Source organism: Protomyctophum bolini, assembly GCF_963924005.1.
Source record: "Protomyctophum bolini genome assembly, chromosome: 17".
NCBI lineage: Eukaryota > Metazoa > Chordata > Actinopteri > Myctophiformes > Myctophidae > Protomyctophum > Protomyctophum bolini.
Genome location: NC_137878.1, coordinates 23378138 through 23404715, shown reverse-complemented (window position 1 = coordinate 23404715; position 26578 = coordinate 23378138). Strand labels below are relative to the sequence as shown.

At 44.5% G+C, this 26578-nt stretch overlaps 1 protein-coding gene across 2 annotated transcripts in view; it reads left to right on the top strand.

The window, feature by feature from the left end:
* The window catches only part of LOC308332272 (growth factor receptor-bound protein 10-like), an 87823-nt gene extending 61245 nt beyond the window's left edge, over nucleotides 1-26578 (top strand). For both annotated transcript variants that reach the window (XM_080788071.1, XM_080788070.1), the window contains exons 6-17: nucleotides 4302-4458; nucleotides 6785-6900; nucleotides 8112-8186; nucleotides 8548-8685; nucleotides 10437-10547; nucleotides 14808-14906; nucleotides 15535-15612; nucleotides 17268-17384; nucleotides 20220-20286; nucleotides 20500-20587; nucleotides 21108-21201; nucleotides 21992-26578. In XM_080788071.1, the coding sequence (XP_080644197.1) occupies nucleotides 4302-4458; nucleotides 6785-6900; nucleotides 8112-8186; nucleotides 8548-8685; nucleotides 10437-10547; nucleotides 14808-14906; nucleotides 15535-15612; nucleotides 17268-17384; nucleotides 20220-20286; nucleotides 20500-20587; nucleotides 21108-21201; nucleotides 21992-22138 (1287 nt within the window). In that variant the 3' untranslated portion in view covers nucleotides 22139-26578. The remainder of the gene's footprint in view (nucleotides 1-4301; nucleotides 4459-6784; nucleotides 6901-8111; nucleotides 8187-8547; nucleotides 8686-10436; nucleotides 10548-14807; nucleotides 14907-15534; nucleotides 15613-17267; nucleotides 17385-20219; nucleotides 20287-20499; nucleotides 20588-21107; nucleotides 21202-21991) is intronic.

The following is a 26578-nucleotide window of genomic DNA, read 5'->3' as shown; positions in this document are numbered from 1 at the left end:
GTGTGTCGTGGCCTGATTGGTTTAGGCGTCCATAAACCTTTTTGGTCAAATGGGCCTGACCCCACGCAGATTACTGTGTGACCTCTGACCCTCTGCGTGCAATGTGTGTCTGTGTTTATGTGTGTGTGCAAGCGGCTATTTCTTCATGACATTGCAATCCAGCTTGTGTGTGTGTGTGTGTGTGTGTGTGTGTGTGTGTGTGTGCTGGGAGGAGAGAGAGAAATGGAGATAATCTATTTCCCCCAGCATTGATTACTGTAAGCAGCACAGGGGACCAATAACCCCCCCCTTACTCCATCCTATAGAACGAGACAATAGTAGTGGGGGGATGGGGAAAAGAGAGAGAGAGAGGGGGTGAGAGAGAGAGAGAAAGAAAGAAAGACAGTAATAATATTTCATGATGTGAGGATACACAGTGAGGGAGGGAAGGAAGGAAGGAAGGAAGTGGCCTGCTGACTCCATGTGATGAGTGGAGTGCTAGGAGATCACACAAACGTCACGCACCTTCCACCCATTGCTCACACCATTGTTTCACTGCTTCACGTGTTGGCTACGTACAGGATACGTGCAAGTGTGTGTGTGTGCACGTGTCGTGCACGCATCGCCGCTGTGCACACAGCGGTGCTACATTTCTTGCCAGATGGTGTTAAAACTCTCTTTGAGACCGTCGGAGTCGACCACCAAAAACCTCACGGGCTGGAGATGGTTAGCATAGTTTACATTTCTGATTCCTCAGCTTGCGTGTAGTGTAGTATAGTTTGCATGTAGTGCGTGCGTTGCGTTTTTGGTTGACATTTCTCATGCAGACTGTATTAGGGGCCAGCTGGGTTGGCCGTCCCACACATGAGCCTGATTATGACTCAGTATTACATTACTGACATTCCTCCTTAGTTCTCTCTCTCTTTTGCCTTTGTTTCATTCTTGTTCCTCCCTCCCACTCTTTTTCCCTCTACCTTTTTCTTTCCTGCCCCTATTCTCCCTCTTTCAGCCCCCCCCCCTCCCTCTCTCTCTCACACACACACACACACCTCTCCCCTGAGGCAGGGCAGAAACGCTGAGCAATGCCCTTGCCTCTCATAGCCCCCTCCTCCACCTCTATGCCGCCCCCAGCCCCCCTGTAAGTCCTTATGTCTGACACGTGATCCGTGGTTTCAGACAGGGGGGGGGGGACGACGACGAAGGGGGGAAAAATTTACTTCAACTTCCCAACGTCCAGCCCTGACATAGAGGAGAATCTCTAAACCCAGAGTGATATGCTTCCCAACGTCCAGCCCTGACATAGAGGAGAACCTCCAAACCCAGAGTGATATGCTTGGCACGCGAAAATGGCCCATGAGACTCATTCGCTTTTTACATTAATTTGTTTTGTACATTCTCACAAAAATAGGGACACCAGGTTGAAAGTGGCTGTATTACAGCAAAGTACAAGTTTCACCCTGAGAGTCCAAATGGACCCGTGTACGTGTTCTGCTGTGACCTGAAATGATAAGCCATTATCTGGTACACATGTTGCCCCAGCACACACATGTTGCCCCAGCAGCGCGCGCACACACACACACACACACACACACCGCCTCCTAGTATTTCACATACAGCTGAGGAGCAACATAGAGAAGGAGAGAAGAGAGGGGGGGAAGAAATGGAGGAGTGGTGGAGAAAGAACAGAGACAGGGGTTACTTTTTCAAGAGAGAGAGAGAGAGAGAGAGAGAGAGAGAGAGAGGGAGAGAGAATTGAAACCGTGAGGGAGCTCTAAAATGTGAACACAATGCATAATGACAATCGGCAACACTGTCACGCATGTATGCGTGTGTGTGTGTGTGTGTGTGTGCGCGTGTGCGTGCGTGTGTGTGTGCGGTTCCACTGATTGGCTTAGTAGTTTGGTGCCTGAGCTGGCTCTTTTATCCCTGTGTGTCTGGTCTGACCGTGACTATGGGCGTGTTCGTATACTGTATGAGAGAGAGAGAGAGGGCTTTTTCGGTAAGGTGTCTACTGTAACGTCATCCAATGGCAACGTTTTTGGCATCGTAATCCTTGTGGCCCGGGAAGGAGGGGGGGGGGGGAGTGATAGGAGACGGAGTACGTGACAGGTAGCGGCTTCTCACTGGGCTAATCCACCGACTGAGCCTCGGAGAAGAGGAGAGGAGAGGGGGGAGCGAGGGAGAGGAGGAGAGAGAGGATCGCTGCCTCACACCACTCGCGGCTCAGCCTTTATCCTGCCCAGCACAAGAAGAAGGGGCAGGCTGTCTCTCTCTCTCTCTCTCTCTCTCTCTCTTTCTCTCTCTCTCTATCCCTCCCTCCCTCTTGCTCTCCCTCTACCTCTCTTGCATTCTCCTTGGCAATTGTTGTCCCTCCCTCTCTTCCTGACTTCCTGTCCTTTCCTCTCGCTCGCTCCCTCCCTCTCTCGCTCTGTCTCCCTGTGTCACTGGACAGGGTCTCAGTGAGAAAATGCCATCCTGCTCTCCAGACTGTTGCCTCTTTCAGGCTGTGGAGGTAAGACTCTTGACTGTTTGTTTCTCCATTTAACGCAGCGAACCGTGTCTGTCTGTATGTGCATGTGATTGTGCGTGTGTCCATAGCAGTTACTGTTACTATAAAGCTCTGAGCTTTTTCTTTTGTTCAATCTTGACATGTCTAAACTTTGTGAAGAAATGTTGTGTTGGAAAATTGACTTTTTGGGAAGGGGCAAGTCAGGAAGGATTAGCTTTACAGGGCAGGGAGAGAGAGATCTGTGACTACGTTTCTTGTTGCATGGAGTCCTGTGTCGCGGTGGTGGTGATTCCGTTTTTTTTTTGTAATGTTCGGCCACTGTTGTTGGCGTAGTTTTGTGTTTCTTGCAATTCCATGTAGCTGTGGCGTTGCCCGCCCTCATTCTCTGTGCCCCCCTCTGCTTTTTGTGCCTTGTTTCATGTCATTTTCAGCAGTGCATCTGTGGTTGCTTTGTGCGAAAGCACAAGGCAACCGAATTTTAAGCAAATTTCCTGCTGTGGGCACAGGATATTGGAGTGTGGGTGTGTGCACACACACACACACACACACACACACACACACACACACACACACACACACACACACACACACACACACACACACACACACACACACACACACACACACACACACACACACACACACACACACACACACACACAGACAGACAGACAGACAGACAGACACAGAGACACACACATAGACAGGCACACACAGGCACATTTGCTGTATTTGTAGCTTGCGTTCACTTTTCTGATGTGTAGCTTTACTCGTACTCAAGCATGTTCATATTTGTATGAACTGTGTTCATACTGTATGTAATTAAGTGTTCATTTATCGTGTACCATATTGAGTTTCCAAGAGGGTAGTCTGCTTGTGTGTGTGTGTGCTGTTGTATGCGTGTGTACTGTATCTCAGGTATGTTCACCTGGTATATCTGCTCTGATCTGGTGCGAAGCAGCTGAACTGTAGCTATTTGAGTAGAGGCTATCAGCATGGGCCTGAGGAAGCGAAATTACACACAATCCAAACGTTGCTCTGGGCACTTCGCCGAAACGGCTCAAAATGGCGCAACAATGGGAGGTACCTCAACTGTAAACTATACCCACTTGCTGCTCCCAACAATGATATTTATAGAGGCATGTTCAAGAGGAAACGAGAGTACATGGATAGTGTTAGTTTTTATAATGTGTGAGCGCGCGCATGTGTGCACGTGCGCATCGGTACTCGTGCACAGGCTTATGTGTGTGCACTCCTGTGCGGACACAGACCAGTCCAGTTGCTGGTGGATGTTTGTTACTGAGAGTGTGCGTGTGTGCTCATGGACAGCTAGAGCCGTGGACAAAAAGCTGGAACTTGCACAAAAGATTTTCGGAAGCATCTCTCGCGTTTCTTTTATTTTGTTGTGCTGTAGTGACAATGTAAATGAGAGTTTCGGGGTCGCTCTCATCCCATGGACATGACAAAGGATTTCGAGGTGGAGGTAATGGCAACCTCATTTGTCTCATTTTGTGGATTTGAATTTTTGACCCGTTTCTTTTAGTTTAGAGTTTTTAATCCACCTCTGACAAAGCCCACAAAAGATAAACGTTGACACATATGTATACTGAACATATTGAGTACAGTTACATCCTTAGTGTTGCTGTAATTGAACTCCAAAGAGAGTACAAGTTCAACCATAGGGACTTGTGGATGGACTTCTTGGACTTGTATACTCTTCGGCGCTAATTCTATTGTGTATCGTCATCACCAAGCAGCACAGTAGTCCTTTCCGACGCCGAGTGCTTAACCACGCTTCGCTTTTGTTTTCCAGATCGTAAAGGTGTGGAGCGAGGATGGGGCGGGCAAGGTGGTGGAGATCCCAGCTGACATGACGGCCCGAGATGTCTGCCAGTTGCTGGTCTATAAAAGCCACTGTCTGGACGACAACAGCTGGACGCTGGTGGAGCATCACCCTCTCCTTGGTCTCGGTAGGTACGGACTAGGGCTGTCATGGTTATGCGTTTTAGTCGATTCATTCTCACACAAATAATTAACAACGTTGAACAACCAAAACAATATGCTGTATCTTTTAGGCTTCATAAACGAAAGTTGCACAGGGCACATGTCAAATTACTTAACATAATGTAATGTCTTAAAATATGAAAGCTCAAAACACGTCACATCGTTTTGAGCTTGTAGATCTATTTCCATTTGAAAATATGAATGAAATTGAATATGGAAACGATGTGTGTCATGGAATGCAAGCATGTGTGCCTGGACGCTTACCCATTGTATGTATGTACCTGTCCGTATCATGTACGTTGTGCTGTTTTGCAAGTGTCGTAGTTTTCGCGGGGATGGACGTAGGGCATGTTCTGCGTGGTTGTGAATGCACGTCCGTGCACATACAGGTGTGCGCGCTTATGTGTGTGTGTGATGTCTACGGGTCTTTGGTGTGCTATTTTGTGTGTGTGTGTGTGTGTGTGTGTGTGTGTGTGTACATGTCTTTACTTCCTTTGTGTGCCACTGTGCAGGTGGGACTTGGGACACTTTTCGTGTGTAACTCGGTGTGTATGCTCACTGGAGCATGGCTCTAGTGGTTGTACGTCTTCTATATGACTTGGTAGGGGTGGGGGGGTGGGGTGGGGTGGGGGGGGGTTCCATGTTCCACTCACATGAGAGAAAAAAGAGGCGGCTCGTGCTTCACCTCTGTTCTCTTTGAAGCTTTTTTTTGTAATTTGTCTTCTTTCTCTTTTTTTTTTGCTGTTGCACGTCTGTCTTTGTCCTCGGCAAGGAGGCTTTCCTCCCGAGTCTTATTTTTAGAGTCAAAGGATCGCTTTGTACTCTACTGCGAGCTTGAACGTCGTCTCTGGAAAAAAAGGGGGGGAAGAAAAGTGCACTGGAGGGATGGAATGTGAGGTGAGGAGAGGAGGAGGAAGAGAGGGGAGGGGGGATGGAGAGAGAGAGGGAGAGAGACTGAGGGAAGGTAGGGAGTGAGGGGGGAAGGGCGGAGAGGCCTGGACTTCAGCGTCATACCAGAGCGGGGAGGGACCTATCACAGCTCTCCATCAGACGAGCCCCTAGGCTTCTGAGCCAATCATTTCCCCCCCTCATCCCTCCACAGGAATTTCCCCTGCTAGCAGCCAGGACACACCCACCCACGCACACACACAGACGCACGCACGTGCGCACGCACGCAGAGACTCACATACGCACGCACACTCGCACACAATGCGCACGCACGCACCTAAACTGTGACTACTGTTCCAGTGAGATATGTGTTTGTCTCTGTGTGTCTGTGTGTGCGTGCACGCCCCTTGTGTTGCGTGCACATTCGCCCTCAATAAAACGGTGACTGTGCCAGTTAATCTGGAAGGAGGAATTACGGCTAAATCCCAGTTGCCATCATTTCATGATTGTGTGTATGTGCAATTGTACCAGAGTGCTAATGTGGAACTAGAACATCCTTCAATCAGTTCCTAATCAGCTGCACCGACTATCGAGATGCACTCTAAACGGAGGGAGAATACACACACACGCGCAGTCACGCACACGCACACACTAATCACTGTCAGGCAGAAGCTATCTCCATATTTAACCATTTTATGTCCCCCCCCCCCACAAGTTAACGTTGTGTGTGCTTGTATACGTTTTTCAATTATTTGATTAATCGAAAGTGTGTGTGTGGCTCAGATGCTCTCACACGGCTGTCTCTTCTGAAACAAAAAGAGTTCAATTGACACTCTGGATTTTGCTGTGCAGCAAATGGCCTAAACACATGACATCATCCCTCTGAAATGCTTTGTCAGACCTTGTGTTCTATGTGTGGGTGTGGGTGTATGTGTGTCTCTGTCTCTCTCTCCCTCCCTCCCTCCCTCCCTCCCTCCCTCCCTCCCTCTCTCTCTCTCTCTCCCTCTCTCTCCACCCTCTTGCTTAATTTCTCGCCCCCTATTGTCCATCGCTTCATCTACAGTATGTAGATCTTTTAAGACAGTTAATGGGTGTGTTTGTTTCATGTTCTGCTGCATCACTGTAGAATGCAATAGATAACAATACTCTAGTCTAGTCATGCAAATGAAGGATGCTAATTGTGTGTGTGTGTGTGTGTGTGTGTGTGTGTGTGTGTGTGTGTGTGTGTGTGTGTGTGTGTGTGTGTGTGTGTGTGTGTGTGTGTGTGTGTGTGTGTGTGTGTGTGTGTGTGTGTGTGTGTGTGTGTGTGTGTGTGTGTGTGTGTGTGTGTGTGTGTGTGTGTGTGTGTGTGTGTGTGTGTGTGTGTGTGTGTGTGTGTGTGTGTGTGTGTGTGTGTGTGCACAGAGAGGTGTCTGGAGGACCATGAGATGGTGGTTCAGGTGCAGGCTTCCATGAGCAGCGACAGTAAACTCCTCTTCAGGAAGAATTATGCCAAATATGAATTCTTCAGGAACCCCCTGGTGAGTTTTAACTGTGTCGTCGATCGCAGCACTCTGTGGAGTCTTACGCTAAGGTGGTTGGTTTGACCAGTGTTGCCAGAGGTTGCAAGAGAAATAAGAAATCGGGTCTATGAAAACAAGCCAGAAGAAGCGACTAACGTTGATTGAATATTATTTTTAACTACTAGGGACGTGATTCCACTGTGGTTCTAATATGAGCACTTCAACTATCCTATTTGACAATAGCAGACCTACATGCTCGCAACCCAAGACATTAGATAGTGCAGGTCCATACCGTATGATACACTATTAGGGCATGACATGTTGTGACTGATGTTTTGTTGTGTTTCGTTTAGTCTGTATCTGTCTGCTTTCATTCTAAATAAGAAACTGCACTTTAGAAAACGAAACGGGCATCCCGCAACTACCAATATTTACTAGCAACTTTACAGAAAAACAAGCCAAAAGTCACTTAAAATAAGCCAACCTGGCAACACTGATAATGACAGCATTAAGCTGTGTAGCATAGGTTAGCACAGCACAGCACAGTGCAGCCGGCAGCAGCAGCAGTGCAGGGCTTGTCCTGTTACGGTACGCCATACATCCCCGTTATTGCCAAGGTGATTCAGAGCCAGCGAGTGACCTCAGCTCTGTGGTAATGAGCACAGTAAAACACCGGCACGCTGGCCACACTCTGTCAATCATGCTGAGAGTAGCTCTGCTCCTCTAGCGCGGCTCGCTAAAGGGGATTACATCAGCGGGTGAGATCATGCTGCATCTCTCTTTTCCAGCACCCGAGTGCTCTCGCTCTCCCTCCCTTTCTCTCTCTCGATCTTTCTCTCTCTCTCTCTCTCTCCCTCCCTCCCTCTGTCTCTCTCTCTCCCTCCGCCTATCCTGTCTTACCTCTCTCTTCCTCTCTCTACCCCCCCCCCCCACACACACACACACACACTGCGCTCTCTCTCTCTCTCTCTCTACCACATTTTCTCTTCTCTTCCTATCTCTTACTTTCACTGCTCTTTCTCTGTTGGTCTCCGGGTCCATGTTGTGAACATCACTCACATGCATTGCACAGTGTGCACACACACACACACACACACACACACACACACACACACACACACACACACACACACACACACGCACGTGCACTCTGCACAAAAGATTGGCATTCTGTGCGCTTGTATCGGAATGGTTTCTCATCCTCTCCGCTCTGTGTTCTCTCTTCCCAGAACTTTTTTCCAGAGCAGATGGTAGCTTGGTGTCAGGATTCTGACGGCTCCATCCCACAGTCACAGCTCTTACAGGTGAGGTGAGGTGCTTGTTTCCAGTGAAAATGCGCTCTCGTATCGCATGCATGCGTGTGTGCACATTTAAGGTCACACACGCTTCCGTGAGACTTAAGAACCTGTAAACCACTTCTACGCTATACAGTACGTTGACCAGGGTCGCCCCCAAGGCGGTCCATTCCTTTCCTCCCTACACATCAGATCTCTTCACTGAAAGTAGCCAACCTTCTCAGCTCACAATGTCTCACAACGTGCTGCGTTGTGAGCGTGTAGATTGGCTTCTATTTTCGCCAAAGTTTAGAAAAACTAATATGGCAAGGTTTTCACTGGACAGCTGAATTCACCCTGGGTGCATTTGTATGTGAATTTATTTTTGTAGAACTTTCTGAACTCCAGCAGCTGTCCAGAGATCCAGGGCTATCTGTACATGAAGGAGCCAGGACGCAAGTCCTGGAAGAAGCTCTTCATGTTCTTGCGACGTTCTGGACTGTACTACTCGACCAAGGGAACATCCAAGGTACTGTGAGATTTTAGCTTAACATAGACTCTTACTTACGTAAAATATTTCACATGATTTTTTTTATATGTGCTTTTCCCAGCGTTGCCGGATTATTGCGCTGACAATGCATCGCAAAGCAACACACACACACACACACACACACACACACACACACACACACACACACACACACACACACACACACACACACACTTTAAGAATGTATTTATGTCCACACAAAAGGAAAATGCACAAGGACACAAACATTATGGGTGCAGTTATGTTACAATCACAAGCCTATGACACATGTTTGGAATCATGAATGATACAGCAAGAATGTCACTCAGCAGCGTCTCTGATAGCCATATTCGTTCACACGACGGTGCTCAGGACTAGGCTATAGTCTCATGCATATGGTGGCATAGACAGTACAACAGGGACAGTACAACACCTCGCAAGTCCTTCTGCCTCATCCTCTGGACACTCCAAGCTGTCGAGAGTTCGAAACGCTCCCACAACTGTGTCTATGTCCCAGGCTGGACCATCAGAGAGAACGGAGCCAGCATCGCCCGGTGACAACACGCGACGTCCGCCTGCCGTAGGGAAGTTGCCGACTCACCAGGTCTCTCCCGGTGACGCTGCACCCTCCACACTCCACAGCCGCTCTCATGGGCCTGGAAGTCCACACACCGCTGCCCCGATGGCGGACCGACACACCGCGGGGAAGTCACCGGGTCCACTGCCTCTCCTCCCGGCACCTGTTAGTGTTCACGGGAGGGACCAAAACAGGCAGCGATTCAACCTGCTCCCTCCCTCCCACGTCCCTTTCCCTCCCCCTAAAGGCCTATTCATAGTTGAGTTTTCGGTGAATTCACCAGAACAAATCACCACGGAGCAAATAAAATCCGGGCAGTGCTATCCTGTGTCCTGAGGAGTTGCGCTGCCCGGCTATGCTCTGTGGTATTTTTTTTGCGAGCTGTGCTCTCATTGCAACTATTATAAAGTTTACTATAGCCAGCACAACATACGGTAACAACTTCTAGATCAATCACATTGCCCGGAGAGAGTCTCGGTGACCACCGAGTGCTGGGGAGAGCGGTGGTTTTCTCTTCACCGTGGCTCAGTGTCATGTTGTAGTTTTGAGGTGATAGCGGTCACCTCATCACCTGTCTACTAATAGACTATGAATAGGCCTTAACTCTCTTCCTCTCTGTTGCTGATCGAGCTCTTGTGTGACGTCACACAAAACAGAAACCGCTGCAAAACGATGGCAATTTGCAACAATGTTGGGCATTTCCAGTCCATTACAGCAGGGGTTCTCAACCCATGGGTCGCGACCCCTCGGGGGGGTCGGCAAATTATCAGATTATCATTACATACTGTGAAAATAGTCAATCTACAAGCTCATTGAAACACGTGTATAGGTTGGGTTCGTCTATTTTTATTTTATTTCGCCTCTGACAATCCCAAGATCGGGAGACATAAGTGATTAAAACCTCTGAAGGCTCATAGTCGAAACACGTAAGTGTTTATTGGTGTGTGCCAATAAAAATACGTGGAAATGTGAGTACATTGTCATTTTGCATGTGCTACCTTTTTGGGACTTTTTTTTAAAAATTCCTATTTTTGATAGGTGTACTGGATTTTGCGTCTAGCACCAAATTCCAGAAATGAGAAAACCCATTGTTGACACGCATTCACGCAACCACTTTTTCTTATTCATTTGATGAAATCCTCGTCTCCACTCTCTCTCCCTTACCGTGGTTCAGGAACCGAGGCATCTGCAGCTGCTGGTAGACCTGGAGGACAGCAACGTCTTCACAGTTATCACAGGGAAGAAACTTCACAACGCCCCCACTGACTACCAGTTCTGCATCAAGGTAATGATGAGGAAGTGTAGTGGAATGGCATCTTGTATTCTCATGGTGTTCACCATTGCCATTGACAATGACATTTTCATAATTATAAGAGTCAGGCTTAATGGCTTATACCTGGTTTTGGGTACAGCCTGGACACAAACGGCTTCTCTCTTATCTTGAGTTTAATTATGGTACACTACTTCTCCCCGCATGACATGTATTGAAGCACAACCACCACCACCTTGAAATAAGCGTTTTCGACTATTTGCCTCATCAATAACTGATTGATCCTGAAATCCTCAACGGTAAAACACTACATATTGTAGTGTTTTTGTGCTATACTATGTGAATCTACAGTGTGTGTGTGTGTGTGTGTGTGTGTGTGTGTGTGTGTGTGTGTGTGTGTGTGTGTGTGTGTTGGTCAGAAATATTGCGATATAGATCACCGCCTGACGTCAATATTGGTAGAGGGCGCTAAGTCCACAGGTTCACATACTTAAAAAAATAGCTCTGGGCTGTGAACACTTTTGAAAGGCTGAGCACCACTGACCTAATGCATGTCAAAGGCTGAGCACCACTGACCTAATGCATATCACCACTGACCAAAGGCTGAGCACCACTGACCTAATGCATGTCAAAGGCTGAGCACCACTGACCTAATGCATTTCAAAGGCTGAGCACCACTGACCTAATGCATGTCAAAGGCTGAGCACCACTGACCTAATGCATGTCAAAGGCTGAGCACCACTGACCTAATGCATATCACCACTGACCAAAGGCTGAGCACCACTGACCTAATACATGTCAAAGGCTGAGCACCACTGACCTAATGCATGGGCTCCAAATGGAAAAAGGTTGAGAATCACTGTGCTACATCATCATGTGTGTGTGTGTGTGTGTGTGTGGGGGGGGGGGGGGGTAAGGCGGCTTTGCTCGCAAGATTGGCTCACGTTTCGGTCATAATCAGATACAAGGAAAATTATCAAGTGGTCTCTAGTGTGTGTGTGTGTGTCAGAGGGCAAAGGGTTAACACCACTCGCCAGGGGTCCGAATAGACATTAAGCACTGTGTGTCCCACCCCGGGGGTTATCCCTGGTGGGTCAGCAGCAGATCTGGGATAAGCCCAGTGGGATAAGCCGGGATGGGGACAGAGAATCTGGCCTGCTAAAACGAACCCACCCTTAACACACCCTTCTGCCACATGCACGTAGTCACACTGCCCCAGGGCTTATTTTCTTAGCCATTATTCTGTCAGTTAACCTTTTTAATTTTTATTAGTTAAATAATCTAATTAAATTGGCAGTCGTTCTTTGATAATTTGTTATGTTTATAACATGAGTCAATGTAAAAACATTCAAATAAAAGTTTTTAAGTTATTAACTAAATCGATTAGTCTGGTCTAGCACTTTTGCCCTGTTTATTATTATTTATACTTTGTCGTACAAAAGAAGCTTGAAAGAATTCAGGGTCACAATGCATCGCCATACGATACATTGTGAGCTTCTACAGTAGATGTGCCATTTATGCCAATTTAGATTATTTTATTTAAAGGGGATGACAAAGGGGAATGTCATCAAGATGTACTTCACCATGTTAATGATTTATTCAGACCTCCAGACCAACAGCTAAAAGGTATATTAATGACATAGTAAAATGTTGAGTGGAATTCCCCTTTACATCTTTATATAACATACCCTACAATGGTCACACGGCCATATGAGATGTTTTTATTTCTATTGGACATTGAATACACAAGGCAGTTAACAGTATACATGCAAGGCTTTTAAGAGGAAAAATGAAAAATATAAATGAATGAATAAAGGTGATGGTGTATTTAATACTATAAGCACTTAAATACTTATGTACAAGTGTTGCTTGCTCAATGACAGAATAAATAGGTATATGGCTCAGAATATATAATGGGTATCAGAATATTTACAAAGGCTCTGCAGAATGTGAATAGTTACTTACAATGACAGGAGTTAGGACAACTAACAAAAGAAAAGATAATAACAAACTTAATCCTGACTCAAAACCCTGGCATAACTACAACTTAAACCTACCACACGGACGTCCTCTCTCACAGGCACAAACAAAGCAGAACTGAACAGAAACACAAACTACTGAAAAGTGGCTAAACATAACGAAACATGGCATCGGCTGCAGGGAGAGCTACCGTAGCGTTGCTACTCCAAGAGCTGTTGCCACCATAGAGTATTAAAAGGATAGAGACTGAACTGGCGCAAAGCTCCGCCCCCTCCGCTATTCATGTCAGTGGAAGTTGCTCAGTGGCGTTTTGAAGCACCCGAATTTTTTCGCTGATTCAGCATTTGGGCACCAAATTTTGGTGCCCAAATGCGGAAGTGCAGCTGGGCTTTAACATTGAGCGCTCGGTTGCACGGGGTTTCCTCGTCAAGAATCCATGGGTCCGCCTGCAGTCCTTCCTCTTACCACTAGGGCCCAGCGCTTCAACGTTGGAGTGCCTCACTGGCCCCTTGGTTGCCACAGACTGCGTTTATAAAGCCCACACTCCAGGAAGACAGCGGAGTCACGTGACCACCTGGCCAGTGGGGAACATCGGGTGATCAGGCCTATGTCACACCCACAGGACGGTGGCCCACGACAGGAGGACAATTGCCAAACGATAACATGTCCACGGAAACTCATAATAAGACAGCCTACTGACATATAGAGATATAGTACTACACTAATACACAATAATAATAATAATACATACAGCCACAGGCTGTCACATATATATTTTTTTAATATTTACTCGTGAACCATTCAAATGTGTCCTTGACGTGACCCACAAATGGGTCCCAACCCAGTGTTTGTGAACCAGAGCTTAGACTGCTGCCCCAAAGCTCTGGTGCGAACCGTATGTATGTATTGTGGTGTTTTTGCACACACACGCACACACACACACACACACACACACACACACACACACACACACACACACACACAATATTTCAGCAGGCGTGACAGTGCAGGATGGGGTTAGAAGCTTTGATGGAGGGCTCTGTTGTGTAACCATGGAGATATGAATGAATGTATACATGGGGACGGGGTTATTCAAGGATTCTGTAGGTCACAGGGCAAGCCTCACATGCTTCTTATGGCTAGGGCTGTCACTCAGCACCACCATGAAATTACTTTTATTGATGAATTCATTAATGATTTGCCATACCTATGTTTGATTACTTTGTCTACTTACTATTTGTATATTATCTTTGGTGAGAACCATCCAACCTCCATGGGTTTCTTTTCTCAGCTGCACATAGTTCTCTTACCTTTTTTTGTACTGTTTTTATTGTGCGAATAAACTAAACTAAACTAAATGATTAATTGTCATACTAGTAATTGCAATTAACAATGACATTTCGTTTTTGTCATTGAACATTGAAACATACAAAATACATTTCTGTTTGCCTTTTAGGCTTCGTAAATAAAAGAAGAATCATTTAAAAAAAGAAAATTGAATGTGGAAACAATTATGGTGATTATACAAAATGAATGTGATTATGTCAAATAATTGCAATTAGGTTACTGCGTAGTAATTGTGACAGGCCTACTTGCGGTCGGACGTAAAGGCCCTCTATTCCAGTGATTCTAATTTCAAGAACCCCCAGTTTTTCATGCACATTAGGATACAGACCCCATTTAATACCTCTCTCCCATCGATACCCTGTCTCTATAGGACCCCAATCTACACTGTAAAATCCTCAAACATCCTTCATGCAACACTGAGAGTGTACAAATGTTTGTTCTCGGTGTTACAGACACGTTGGGGTCCTTTTGGACAGATCTGACATTGAGAAACGGTGCTCTATTCCTATCTGCTTTGACACCGTACTGTACATACACTTGACATTTTGAAATGCCAAGTGCAACGAGGATCCATCACATCACTGTGAGCGTCGGCCATACTTCAAAGTCAGCTTCCTGTGTACAGAAAACCCTTGTCTTGTCGTCCCTCAGACCCCCTCCTGTCTGCGTTATCACTCTTTTGTGTATCTGTGATTGTGAACATTTTCTTTTACGCCAAATAATGATCATAAAACAATTAAAATGTACCTCTGTATTGGGAAATGAGTGTGAAAATATAGTTATTCTATATACCGGTATACACACACACACACACACAGTGTAGATAACCTTTTGTATAGTTGCATAACTTGATTTTATTTTTCAATAATGTGTGGTTGTCAGAAAATGCGCACCATTTGGGAACCACTGCTTGTGTCCAAACTAAGGGTTGTGTTATGTGTCGTCCAGCCCAGTAAGGTGAGGAGCGACTGTAAGGAGTTGAAGATGATGTGTGCCGAAGACGAACAGAGCCGGACCTGTTGGATGACGGCCTTCAGACTGCTCAAGGTACAAGACCCTGCAAGAACCACTCTAATAACACTCTTTAGGACAGCTCAAAATGCTTTTCATTGCCAGTAGCACAAATCTATTAAAAGCATAGAAAGATGAAATATTAACATATACAAGGATCGTGCTGTGAAGATATACAAGGATTGTGCGGCTATATAATGGAAGATTTAAAAAATGGACCCATCCTTTTGTACACTCCTGAGTTGAATTGACACTCAAATATTCTGTAGCGTACTTCACCATACTGTGGTGTTATTATAGGGGGCATACATACAGTATAGCGTTAATCATAGTTGTCATGGTTATAAATGTCCTCATACACGTGTTATGCTGCCATAGTTATGGTGTAACCATGGTTACACATGTTGCGCTGTCATAGTTATGGTGTAACCATGGTTACACAACACATGTTACGCTGACATAGTTATGGTGTAACCATGGTTACTGTTCCAATGTGTCCTAGTTATGGCCGTTTGCACAGCTTTATAGTTGTCAGTTAAGTTAATGGTGTATCATGGCTGCCATAGTCAGTATATGTGAGTTAGATCTAACAGTCAGCCGCCTAGTTGCCAATGAAGAATACATTAATGTCAATATCTCTTTTTCTTTCTCTTTGTCTTTATAGTATGGAATATTACTTTATCAGAACTACAAGGTTCCCCAGCAGAGGAAGTCTCCTCTCTCACATTTCTCCACGCCTGTGGTAAGGATCTCTGCCATGAATCACCTTCTAGAAGCCCAGCTAGATGGCCTCCATTCAGGCATGGCCCAGCTGATCTATTGATCACTTTCGAGCCTGCGTCCCTATCTTGGGCATGACATTATAATCAAAACATGTAGAAAATCGTGTTGTGTGCTTGCAGATGGGCTGCTTTCACCATGCGACACCATTGTATGGCGTCTGGCGTCTATGTGGGTTGGATTGTCTGCATTTTCCTTAAACACTTGCTGAGCTGAAATTTCTCACCAAATGACCATTGACCATAATTCACCCCGCCTGCGTAATGCGCGTATGATGTAATGTCCAGATGTCCGCTGTGTGAACATGGTCAATATTGTTGCTCTTGGGTTTGATCTGTGGCAATGGGGTTTAAATAATATTCCAGATCTGTTGTTTGTTGATTGGCATAGTTTTCGGATTTGGGTCAGGGTGCACAGTAAAACTATCAATAAATCAATCAGCGCTCTATAGCATAATGTACGACTCACACATAATGTCTTGTTCACACACACACACACACACACACACACACACACACACACACACACACACACATGCCCATTATTTAATCGGCATTTGAGCCACGGGCACGGACCACCATTTGATGACACTTAGCCGCTCAGACGCAAAACTTAGAATGTGTTGTTGTCGTTGAATAGGATTTTGTCCACAATTCCATGCTGTATTGATGTTGGTACCATTAGGAGAGATAACAGGCAAACGTTGATCAAATTAACAATTATTCTACATTTTCTAATTGTATATGTAGACTTCTTGTAAATTAAGTAATGCAGGTTCATTTGGTTTCATTTTACGCTCTCAAGAGTTAAAGATCTAGAAGGGTCCATTTGGTTACCAACTCTCCATCATTTAGCTGCATGGGGACCCACTGGATCCGCCTCAAGGACCACTGGTGGTCCCCAGACCACTCGTTGAAAACCACTGATATAAATCAATGGTGGCTGTTAGATTTATCCATAAACAGCTCCCCTAAAGGCATTGTTGTGTACAGTATACACAAGCAAAGGTTTTCTTATAGCAGTTCAATTATTATATTGCACAGTTCTATCTGTTACTTGCAGAGTCATGTAAAAAGCACTCTTTCTATGAATCTGTTAAACGGGGAAAGTGTCTGTCATTTTAGATTTTAGCGTTGGCTATTCCAAAATAGCAGATATGCAGCAGATATGCAGCAGATAAGTTCACAGTGAGCTTGTAGATATGCAGCTTAAAAAAAGAAAGAAAGAAAAAGAAAATGTTGAATGTGTTGCATAATTTACAAAAAGCTGTGAGAAATACTGATTTAGAAGGCCCCAATCAGGTCTTAATGTGTTAAATAATCACAGTAAACAAATCATATGCACACCTTTGAAGTAATCAGAATTCAACCAAAAAAGCATAACAAATTGGCTGAAATGAGCGGGAGATCACAGAAATCCCAAGAGGAGGCTTCTGTTTCTCTTCGGAAGGGGCATTTGTGGATTGGCTGAAGTGGGACCCTCGCTGGTAGACAGGATTTGTCATGCCCCAGTGAGTGTGTCTGGCTTGTTTGACCTCTGCCCTCTTTGCCCCTCCCCCCCCCCCCCCCCCCCCTCCCTTCACCTCACCTCACCCACCCCCGCCCCATGTCCCTGTAGCGGAGTGTGTCTGAGAACTCCCTAGTGGCCATGGACTTCTCTGGAAGGACTGGCCGCGTCATCGACAACCCAGAAGAGGCCCAGAGCGCGGCTCTGGAGGAGGGCCAATCCTGGAGGGTAAGGAACATGGCCACATAGAGCCAGGCACTGTTGATTTTGACAGCATCATTTTGGTTTAGTTTTAGTCCGTTTTTTTTAATGAAATCCCATTTAGTTTTAGTTGTCTGAAATGTTTTTGGGTTAGTCTAGTTTTAGTCTATTAAATATAAGGTTTTAGTCGACTATATCTAGTCGACTAAAACCGTTGATTTTGTTGATTTTGTCGACTAAAATGTGTTTTGGCAGGCCTTGATGGCATAGTAATGCCTGATTTTACACTTTGTTTCATTCTGAATATAGCAGATCTATAAGCTTGTAGATCTATTTTCAGTGCGCAACCAAACATAAAATGACCTCTTAATTAGTTATTTTCTCCACTAGTCTCTCTAATTTTAGTCTAGTTTTTATTTGTTGACTGAATTGTTAATATATTTAGTCTTAGTTTTAGTCAACGTAGCTTCATTTTTATTTTTTTATAATTTTAAAGTTCGTCGGGATCGGGGGTCGAACCCCGACAAGCTGTCAGGCTGGATTAGCCGCCTAGGTGCCTGGACCGCTAGGCCGACCCGGGCCCCGATCACTTTCTTTTGCTCCCGATCCGATTCTGATCATTTGATTTTGAGCATCTGCCGATACCGATTTTTCCCGATCCGAAATTTATATTTTTACAGAACACTTATGCCATATCACAATAGTACAATATCCAAAATCACAGCCAGTATCCAGTCTAACATCATGATATGGATGTAATATTGATACTAGTGTGTCCCGATCAGGGTTTCTTTGCTCCCGGTCCGATTCCGTTCATTTGAGAATGAAATGATCACGTGATCGGATCGGGACAACCTTAACAGGTTGAGGGCGGAGATGTCCGTCCGGGTACTTCGTACGGTCTGGTGCCCGAGACGGAGATTGATAAAAAACGACAGAGATTGATGATATGAAAACCGGTCGCATCGCTCCACAGCCTAGGAGTGCTTGTTGCGCAACAGACGTCGATGACGTCATTTTCGAGACGTCATCGAAAATGTTCCCCCGCTGTTTAGCCGACGACAGCGAAAATCTTAAAACGTTAATAACTCACAATCTATATGTGTAAGACGGGCCCCCGCTGTCCAGTCGCGTTAGATTTAATCTTATCTCCCGTTGTTGTCGATTTCCTCTAGAGTGGTTTGGCTACACTTAGCTGCTACAGCCACATCCGGAACAAAATCCGGTCCGTCAGTAAAATTTCTCTGTGTTTATATATATATATATCGCTGGGCACAGCTCTCTGGATTTGTCTATATACAGTGGTTTAAAATAGCTGAAATGTTTATTGGGCTGAACTGGTCAATGTATGTTTTTTTGTAATAATAATGAAGATCTACACAAAGTAACTAGTAACTAAAGTTTTAAATAATTGTAGTGAAATTAAAAGTACAATATTTACCTCTGAGATGTAGTGTAGGAGTAAGAGTAGAAAAGTATTGGAAATAGTTACATCCCACCACTAAGGGTAAGGAATATGGCCAGATAGAGCCAGGTCTGGGAGATATATATTGTTGGCCATAAGTTGCTTTTTATTGATGACACCGGTATCGGCAATTATGCAGCCGATGTGTCCCAATTTTTATCCTTTTAAAAATGTTTGAATGCGGCTTAAGTACCGGTAGATACAATAAAATACGTTCAGTTTGTGTTTTATATTTGCATGTTTGCATAAATTGTTCTTTTAATATTGAAGTTCAATATTTATACGTCATTATACTCAAATAGAAACTTTGATTATGGCAGGTCAGATGTTTGTTACAGATGTATGTATGTGAAATATGATTTTATTTCATGTTCAATAAAGTGGGTCTGAAGGGGGGTGGGGGGCATTGGGTGAAACAGTAGATGGGAGAGTAGGAGAAAGAAGAAGAGCATGCATAGTTTCAGGATGTGGGGGGTAGGAGGGGTTAAGATCATAACATGGAAGGGTTTAGTTGAAGGGAAGGCTTGAGGCTGTGAAGTCGAGTCGGCGACTGTGGTTTGGCAGAGACACATGTGTTCTATTATACTTGAATCATGACAGAGGATATAAGGGCAGCAAAATCAGTTTCATAGTTTTAAATCACTTCTAAAAACCCATTTTCACAGACGTAGCTTGTAATTAAGTGACACTTGTGACTGTCTTTCTTTTTTAGTGTGCCTTATGTCTGTTATTCTTTGTGTCATACTATTGTATTATATTTTTTCTGCATAACTGTTAAGCACTCTGTAACTAAATGTACTGTATAAATATAGATTATCACTTGGGCATCCAATGCCAAATGCCAGGCAATAATTACTTTATCACATTTATTCACAGTGGCAATAATAACATTGTCATTTGTTTTACACTTTAATTGAATGAATAGATTAACCTTACTGCTGACAGTGTGGGGAGGGAGCTGACTGAAAACCATGGCCATGCCATCTGCCCAAAGTTACAGATTGCCGCTCAGTTTTGCTTCCTTTGGACCCGAATAAAGTCTTTACTGTAGCGTAGCTGTACGTACATCTTACCAAACTGTCATGGCAACAGCCATGTTTGGCAGCTGAGTTTAATCCATGTTTGACATGGTAGGCTCCTTAAAGCAGCGAAGGGCAGTTGCAGTGACCGTTAATCACGCAGTGGCACTTTAGATTGTGCTGATTGATCGGCTGCCATATCATTCAAGGACAACACAAAAGTTCCTAAGGGCTTGTTTCCATCGTGGTCCTATTTTGGTCCTTTTATCTCACCCTGAACCAGGGCAAATAGAGGCTGTATGTGTGATTAAATAATGTTGATTATTATTGGTGTTATTAAGTTGCTTGCTCATGTGTCATATTTCTTTCTCCCTTCAGAAACGCAGCCAGCGTATGAATGTCCTGGGTAGTCCCAGCCCCCTCCACCCACCTTCTCTTAGCACAGGTACGCATATGCAGACCAGAACACTGTACTGCACTAAGCAGGCTTTTAATATTGGCAAAGCAACATCACGGAGGTTGTGTGAACAGGGTGTACGTACTCTCCAATTGTAAGTGCTACTGTAAATTAGAGCAATGAAATATTGTGATTGGTCTAAAACTGACTTTAACGCTATGGTCAACATTGTCCAAAGTCTCATAGTTGTTCATTTTTCAGTGATCCACAGAACACAACTATGGTTCCATGGACGCATCATGAGAGAGGAAGCTCACAAAATGCTCATACAGCAAGGCCAAGTAGATGGGTAAGAGCTCAGGTCTTGGAAGAAATTCTACTTTTGCCCTTATTATACAATATTGTATTTCTATTCTTTATAGTTTTGTTCTCATGGATAAAGTTCTCAGTCACCATGACTGATTTCAGTCATTTGGATTCTGGAGATGCCAGCATTTCTTCTATTCAAGCAAATTAGCCAAAGTAGCCTATTCTACAAGCTCTCAATGCGTCGCAGACTCATGGAGAGCTTGTAGAATTTCAGAGCATTTCATGTGGTCGAACTAGCATTATTTGCAGAAACATCTTCCATAATACCCTAATCGTCTCGCTTATTTCATATAAAAGCAAACTTTAAAGCCTCCGCCTGTGATTTCTTCACCTGATTGGCAGAAAGTACAGTATGTAACGGCAGGAAGTACATATTGTGTTAATTGTTTAGGAAACAGCACTAGTAGTGTGGGCGCACACAGTTTCAGTCGTGAGATTTTATTTTGCTTCAATCCATGAGTTCTATGACATGGATTGCTGTGTCATCTCCTCCATGTCAGGTTGTTCCTCTTGCGAGACAGCCAGAGCAACCCTAAGGCATTTGTCCTCACCATGTGCCACCACCAGAAGATCAAGCACTTCCAGATCCTACCGGTTAGTCAGTCACAACTCATTTGACTCTGATACGTTCAGCAGGAGCACAAGGAAGAGGGGTAGATGTAATATCATCTAATGTTCAACAGTTTAAACTGCACACACACACACACACACACACACACGCACACGCACACGCACACGCACACGCACACGCACACGCACGCACATGCACATGCACACGCACACGCACACGCACACGCACACACACACACACACACACACCTCTTATCTATCTAGCTAGCTAACCCTATCCATCGATCACACTATTTCCCTGAATGTTTACTAAATATGTACATTAAAAGACTGTTTTGCCCACTTTAAAATGTTTAACTGTGAATTTTATTATGTACTATATTGTCTAGGTATAGCACTTTATTTATTAAGTGCATTGACTGCACATTTCTTAGATTCTAGTTTTTATGTATATATCTGTCTGATGTAGTTTGTTTTGTGAAGAGGACCACAATGGAACTAAGACTTCTGGCGTTATTGTGTTTTTATGCTCAGTGATGCTATGACTGTATGCCTAGAAAGTGCTATTGTGCTCTTTTTTTTTATTCTTCTTGTCGACAAAAAAGACCAAAATAGCTGACACCATTGGTTGTATGGCCAAAGTATAGAACAGGGCCTACGGTTTAATGAGGCCAATTGTTTTATTTATTCTGTTAGAATCTTACTTTTTGGTATAGTATATGTATGTACGGTATTAAAAAAACACAGTAATCGGGAGAAAATAATTCATTGCAGCCATAATCTGACCTTCAGACATGTTCTCTTTGTGTTTTAGTGTGAGGAGGATGGCCAGATGTTTTTCAGCCTGGATGACGGTGCTACCAAGTTCACCGACCTGATCCACCTGGTGGAGTTCTACCAGCTCAACAGAGGAGTGCTGCCCTGCAAGCTGAAACATCCCTGCACCGCAGTGGCCTTGTGACCCCGTTTATTCCCCAGGATCCCAACCTATCGCCCCTCACCCCGTCACCCCCCCCCCCCATCCCCCCATCCCTCCCAACCCCTCCTGGCCTCTCCACCACGACATGACATGGCTGGCTGGCGACACGAGGTTATACCGAGTTTTGTGGATGTGAAAAAGATGCAGCGAACCAGCACGGGCCCAGTGCTGTAGAGCGGTAACCTGATTTCACAAGCCCAGAGTTTTGTTTTCCTTTGGTTTTTTTCCACCGCTCGGGACCTTCTGTTGGTTCCCAGCATAAAGAAGCTCTGGCCCTGGCGCTGATCCCAACCTCCACACAGTCGTCAAGCGACCCCTGATTGTTAAATCGTCATCGTTTTTTACTGTTCAGTGTACAGCTCCATGAAAAGGAACTACACATGGACAAGTTAGAAAACATCTGGTCAACTGGAGTGCTTTCTCCTCCCCCACAGTCCCTTCCCCCACCACCCATGGTCTGATAAGCTGTGGTGCCCCCTCCTGGTTTGACAGAGGCAGGGTGCACCACCTCAGCAATCATCAGGGATGGACAGAGGACCTTCCGGGTGTGATTGGTTCAAATCGATCCTCGGAGGCCTCTCAACCTGTGCAGTCCAGTCTGGATAAGCTGACAAACCCCGTTCTCCCCTTGTGAACCTTTTTGATGTGGTCTCAATGATCTCTGCGGTGTTCCTGTTCCACACACTTTATCAGCGCAAGCCACCCCCTCCACCCCAACACAAACTCGGATGCGTTTTATACAAGGCCAATGGGAAGAGAAAAGATAAAGGCAAACGGAACAGAACAAACACTAGGGTTTGTTGAAAGGGCAGTGGAATGTTTAGTCAGGAGCGCTTTAACGGGCCTCTTGTAGAGTTGATTACTTGATGTCATTTTTAATGCTTTTTTTTTACTGTTGATTCAATGCAGAACTAGTTTTGCACTCCCAGGGCGGACGGTCGACAGTCGACTGGCTGAATGAAGCTGCCCGCCCACCGTCCTTTCACCTCCTCCCATCTCTTTTCCTTCTACAGCTTTTTGGAAAGCCTGCATAAGAATTCTTCCAGCTCTGATCGGATTACAGTAGCATGGGAGTGAGCGAGTCTTGGCCTGATCGTGCGGCCCCTTCAGAGAGTTTTGGGAGCGTCGCCTTGACTGCCCAGCCCAGGCCTGCGGCCTGTACTTAGCACCATCCAATCACTTCTGTAATTATGAAGGCGCTTCACAAGGCGGGCCACAGTATTAGAGGGGTAAGAGGAAGGAGATCGAAGAAGACTCTTGTACAGATTTCTAAAAACAAAATGTGTTTTTGCCCCATCACTCTACCCCCTGCTTCTTCCACCAATTTTGGAATGTTGAATCTAAAAGGCTAAATATTGGATTTACGGTCAGTGAGGTTGTGTATGAATGTCATTTTTTATTCCTAAAGTCTGTTAAGCTCACTGCTTGCACATTGTAATTGGTCTGAATGACGGTCTCTCCAGCAGCTTGGAGATGCTCGTGCAATTCTCGTTTAAGGATTCAGCCCTGAGTGAACAATCTTGACCACTGTTCCCTCCACTCCAGTTAAAGACAAATCAACGAAAGCACTCCCAGAACTGTTATTGTATTTATGTTGAATCAAACAAATGACTTGAAACACGGACTCAACTGGCGGAGGAGCAATACCCGGTCAAATGAGTCCCACTTGCCTTAAGTGAAAAGAGTGAGCCTTGTGTATGAAATTAATGCTGTATTGTAATGCACATACAATAACTCAACACCCAAGATTTTAAGAAAATGGACTGAATATCAAGCATTTGTATTTAGCCATCCACGTGTGGTTTTATACTGTTAATTTAACAGTGGCCTCCTCAGCTATTCTGGTATTTCAACTTCAGCAGCCATAGCTTAATTTCACATTGTCCTGTCTTTATCCAAAAGAAACGTGATGATCATACATGAATGGCAGTAAGAGGGCAGTAGGCAAGTTATGGTAGTTGTAAGAACCAGCTGGTCCTTTTTTCTCTTCCTGTCTTGTCATGTTCTGAACTATTGTCACGGGACAAGCAAATTGAGACCTGTGGGCCATGCGAGCATGTGACATAATACCTGCTCACAAGGCTTGCAATAGATTTAGCCCCCACCCTCAACTCTTGTCTGCCCCATTCGTCCCGTGCCAGATTTACAGTAATTAGGGTTAGTGCTAGGCTGCTGGACTCCCTGCCAGGCCAGCTCTCTCTCTGTCTTTCTCTCTCTCTGTAACGTCATTGTCACTCATGCCACTGACACCACCAATTAACCAATCACTTATTTCACTGACTCACCAGCTCTGTGCTCCACCAATCAGGCCTTAGTCAGCCAGGGCAGACTCTCCAGGGATTGGATAATGCTTGAAGCCCCCTATGTCCAGCCTGTAAGCTATGACCCTCTGGTGAATGTGTGTGTGGATTGCCTGTTGACTGTTGTATTCAAGATCACTAAAAGGGCAGGGAAAGTAAAGCCCAATTATTCATACTTCTTCAATGCGTCAGTTTTATTCTTAATTTATTTTGTAGTGGAATGTCGGCTGTTTTCGGCAATCGACGCGGTTGTGCGTTGAAGTATAAATAAGGCTTATGCTCGGGCTGTTATCAGACCTTTTTGGATGCAAGAGGTTGCTTGCCTTTGGGTTCACCCTCCAGAAATTATATGGAAACATGCCTAATTTATGCTCCGTCGTTCGACAGTGTCACAAACCAAAAATAGCAGGTCTATAAGCTCACAGCGGCAATGCATAGTAAGCTTAATATGTCGCTATTTCTGGTCAGCTGTGCCATCGTGATCAGGATTTTGTCAGCCCAGCTTCAGGATGCGAGGGATGGACTGGAGTTGCTCGGTACCTTGTTTTATGGAGTAGGCTAATTACCTGCATGTCCAGTCCACTCACAGACAGTAGAGGTTCTGTGCAAAGAAAAGAAAAAACACATCCGCATGGGTCACTTAGGACAGTACAGCACTGTCCTGTAGAAGAGAGCTAGCGTTTTTATCTCTCTCCTCCTCCCTCCATCTTAATCACTGTGTTATGAATGCAATCCTTATACACAAGTCCAACTATATGACTATACAGTATCTATTTTTAAGTATGTGAAGCTATGGAGAGGATGTAGATGTTAACACTGTACCTAGGTCACAGATCACTATGTAAGGGGCGTTATGTTTTTTGATCATAACTCCGTTTAAAATGAAGAATGATTTATTTTGTCCTTTTTTCCCATTATTTGATTGTATGTATATTGACTTTATTGTATATCTTTTTGTTTGCCACAAAAATGACCTTTTTATATAAAGAAAAAAGAATATACCAGAATATATACAGTATTAAATTAAGCAGATTTTTTTTTCACAATCAAACTGGACTTTTGGCATGTGTAAAAGAAACAACTGATCAGTTCTGTATATAAGTTGACGGCCTTTTCGGAATTTACAGGTTACATTCACGGCTGTCAATTCTGTCAGCATCTATTTTACAATGATGCCATTTGTTTGGATCTATATAGTATATCCCCCTTCTCTTCCTGTGCGTTTCTAACCATTCTACATAATCGACTCAGTCTTCAGAACAACAGTCAGCTGAGTGGAATATGTTAGTGCTGTAACACACACACACACACACACACACAAACGGAGAATGTGGGGATATTCTTGTACACCTTTCTTTCATCACAAGCAGGGCAATTTGTATGCCGTAGGCTAGAGAGGGTTGTGCATTTTTTTTAATTTTTTTTTACGGTTATTCTGATTTCAAGGTGCGTAACAAAGCGAGTTTGAATTCATTTCTTAAGCAAGCCTCTTGCAGCAGGTGCCTCTCTTTTCTGAACTACGCTACATAATAGGCAATAGAGTATCAAGCTCTTCGACACCTTCCGTCCAGAGTAATATACAGGTAGCTATGCCTTTGAACCACCACCTAACTGGAATTAATGCAGATTTCAGATCAATGCTTTTAAAATGAATTCCATAGATTTCTCATTCACATTGGAGATTTCACATTGTAGAGGCAAGTCAGGCAGTCTGACTTGTCAACTCCTTATCTTTTTATGGATTTTAAGTCTTCATAAGCTGTTTTTAAAGTCAAATGAAACGTAAATATAAACATTTCAGGGAAAGTAAACGATCCATATCTAGTTAACAGTGCAGTGCATAAACATCCCCAGTGTGCTTTGCTTCATTCTGTAAATGTCTGAATGGCTCCCGGATCTATGTTGTATCCAGTTCAGGTATTTTTGTACAAATAAGGGACTGATATATTCTCTGTTTATTGGAAATTAGAATAAAATACATTGCTATAAACCAATTGGCTGGTCTTCAGTTGTCCTGTTGCCTGTCACCTGAATTGTTCTCCAGTCCACAACTCCACATGACTTCATCTGTGAACGCAGGCCACATGACACGAGTCGCTGAAATTGCAGCACTTCTCGCCAC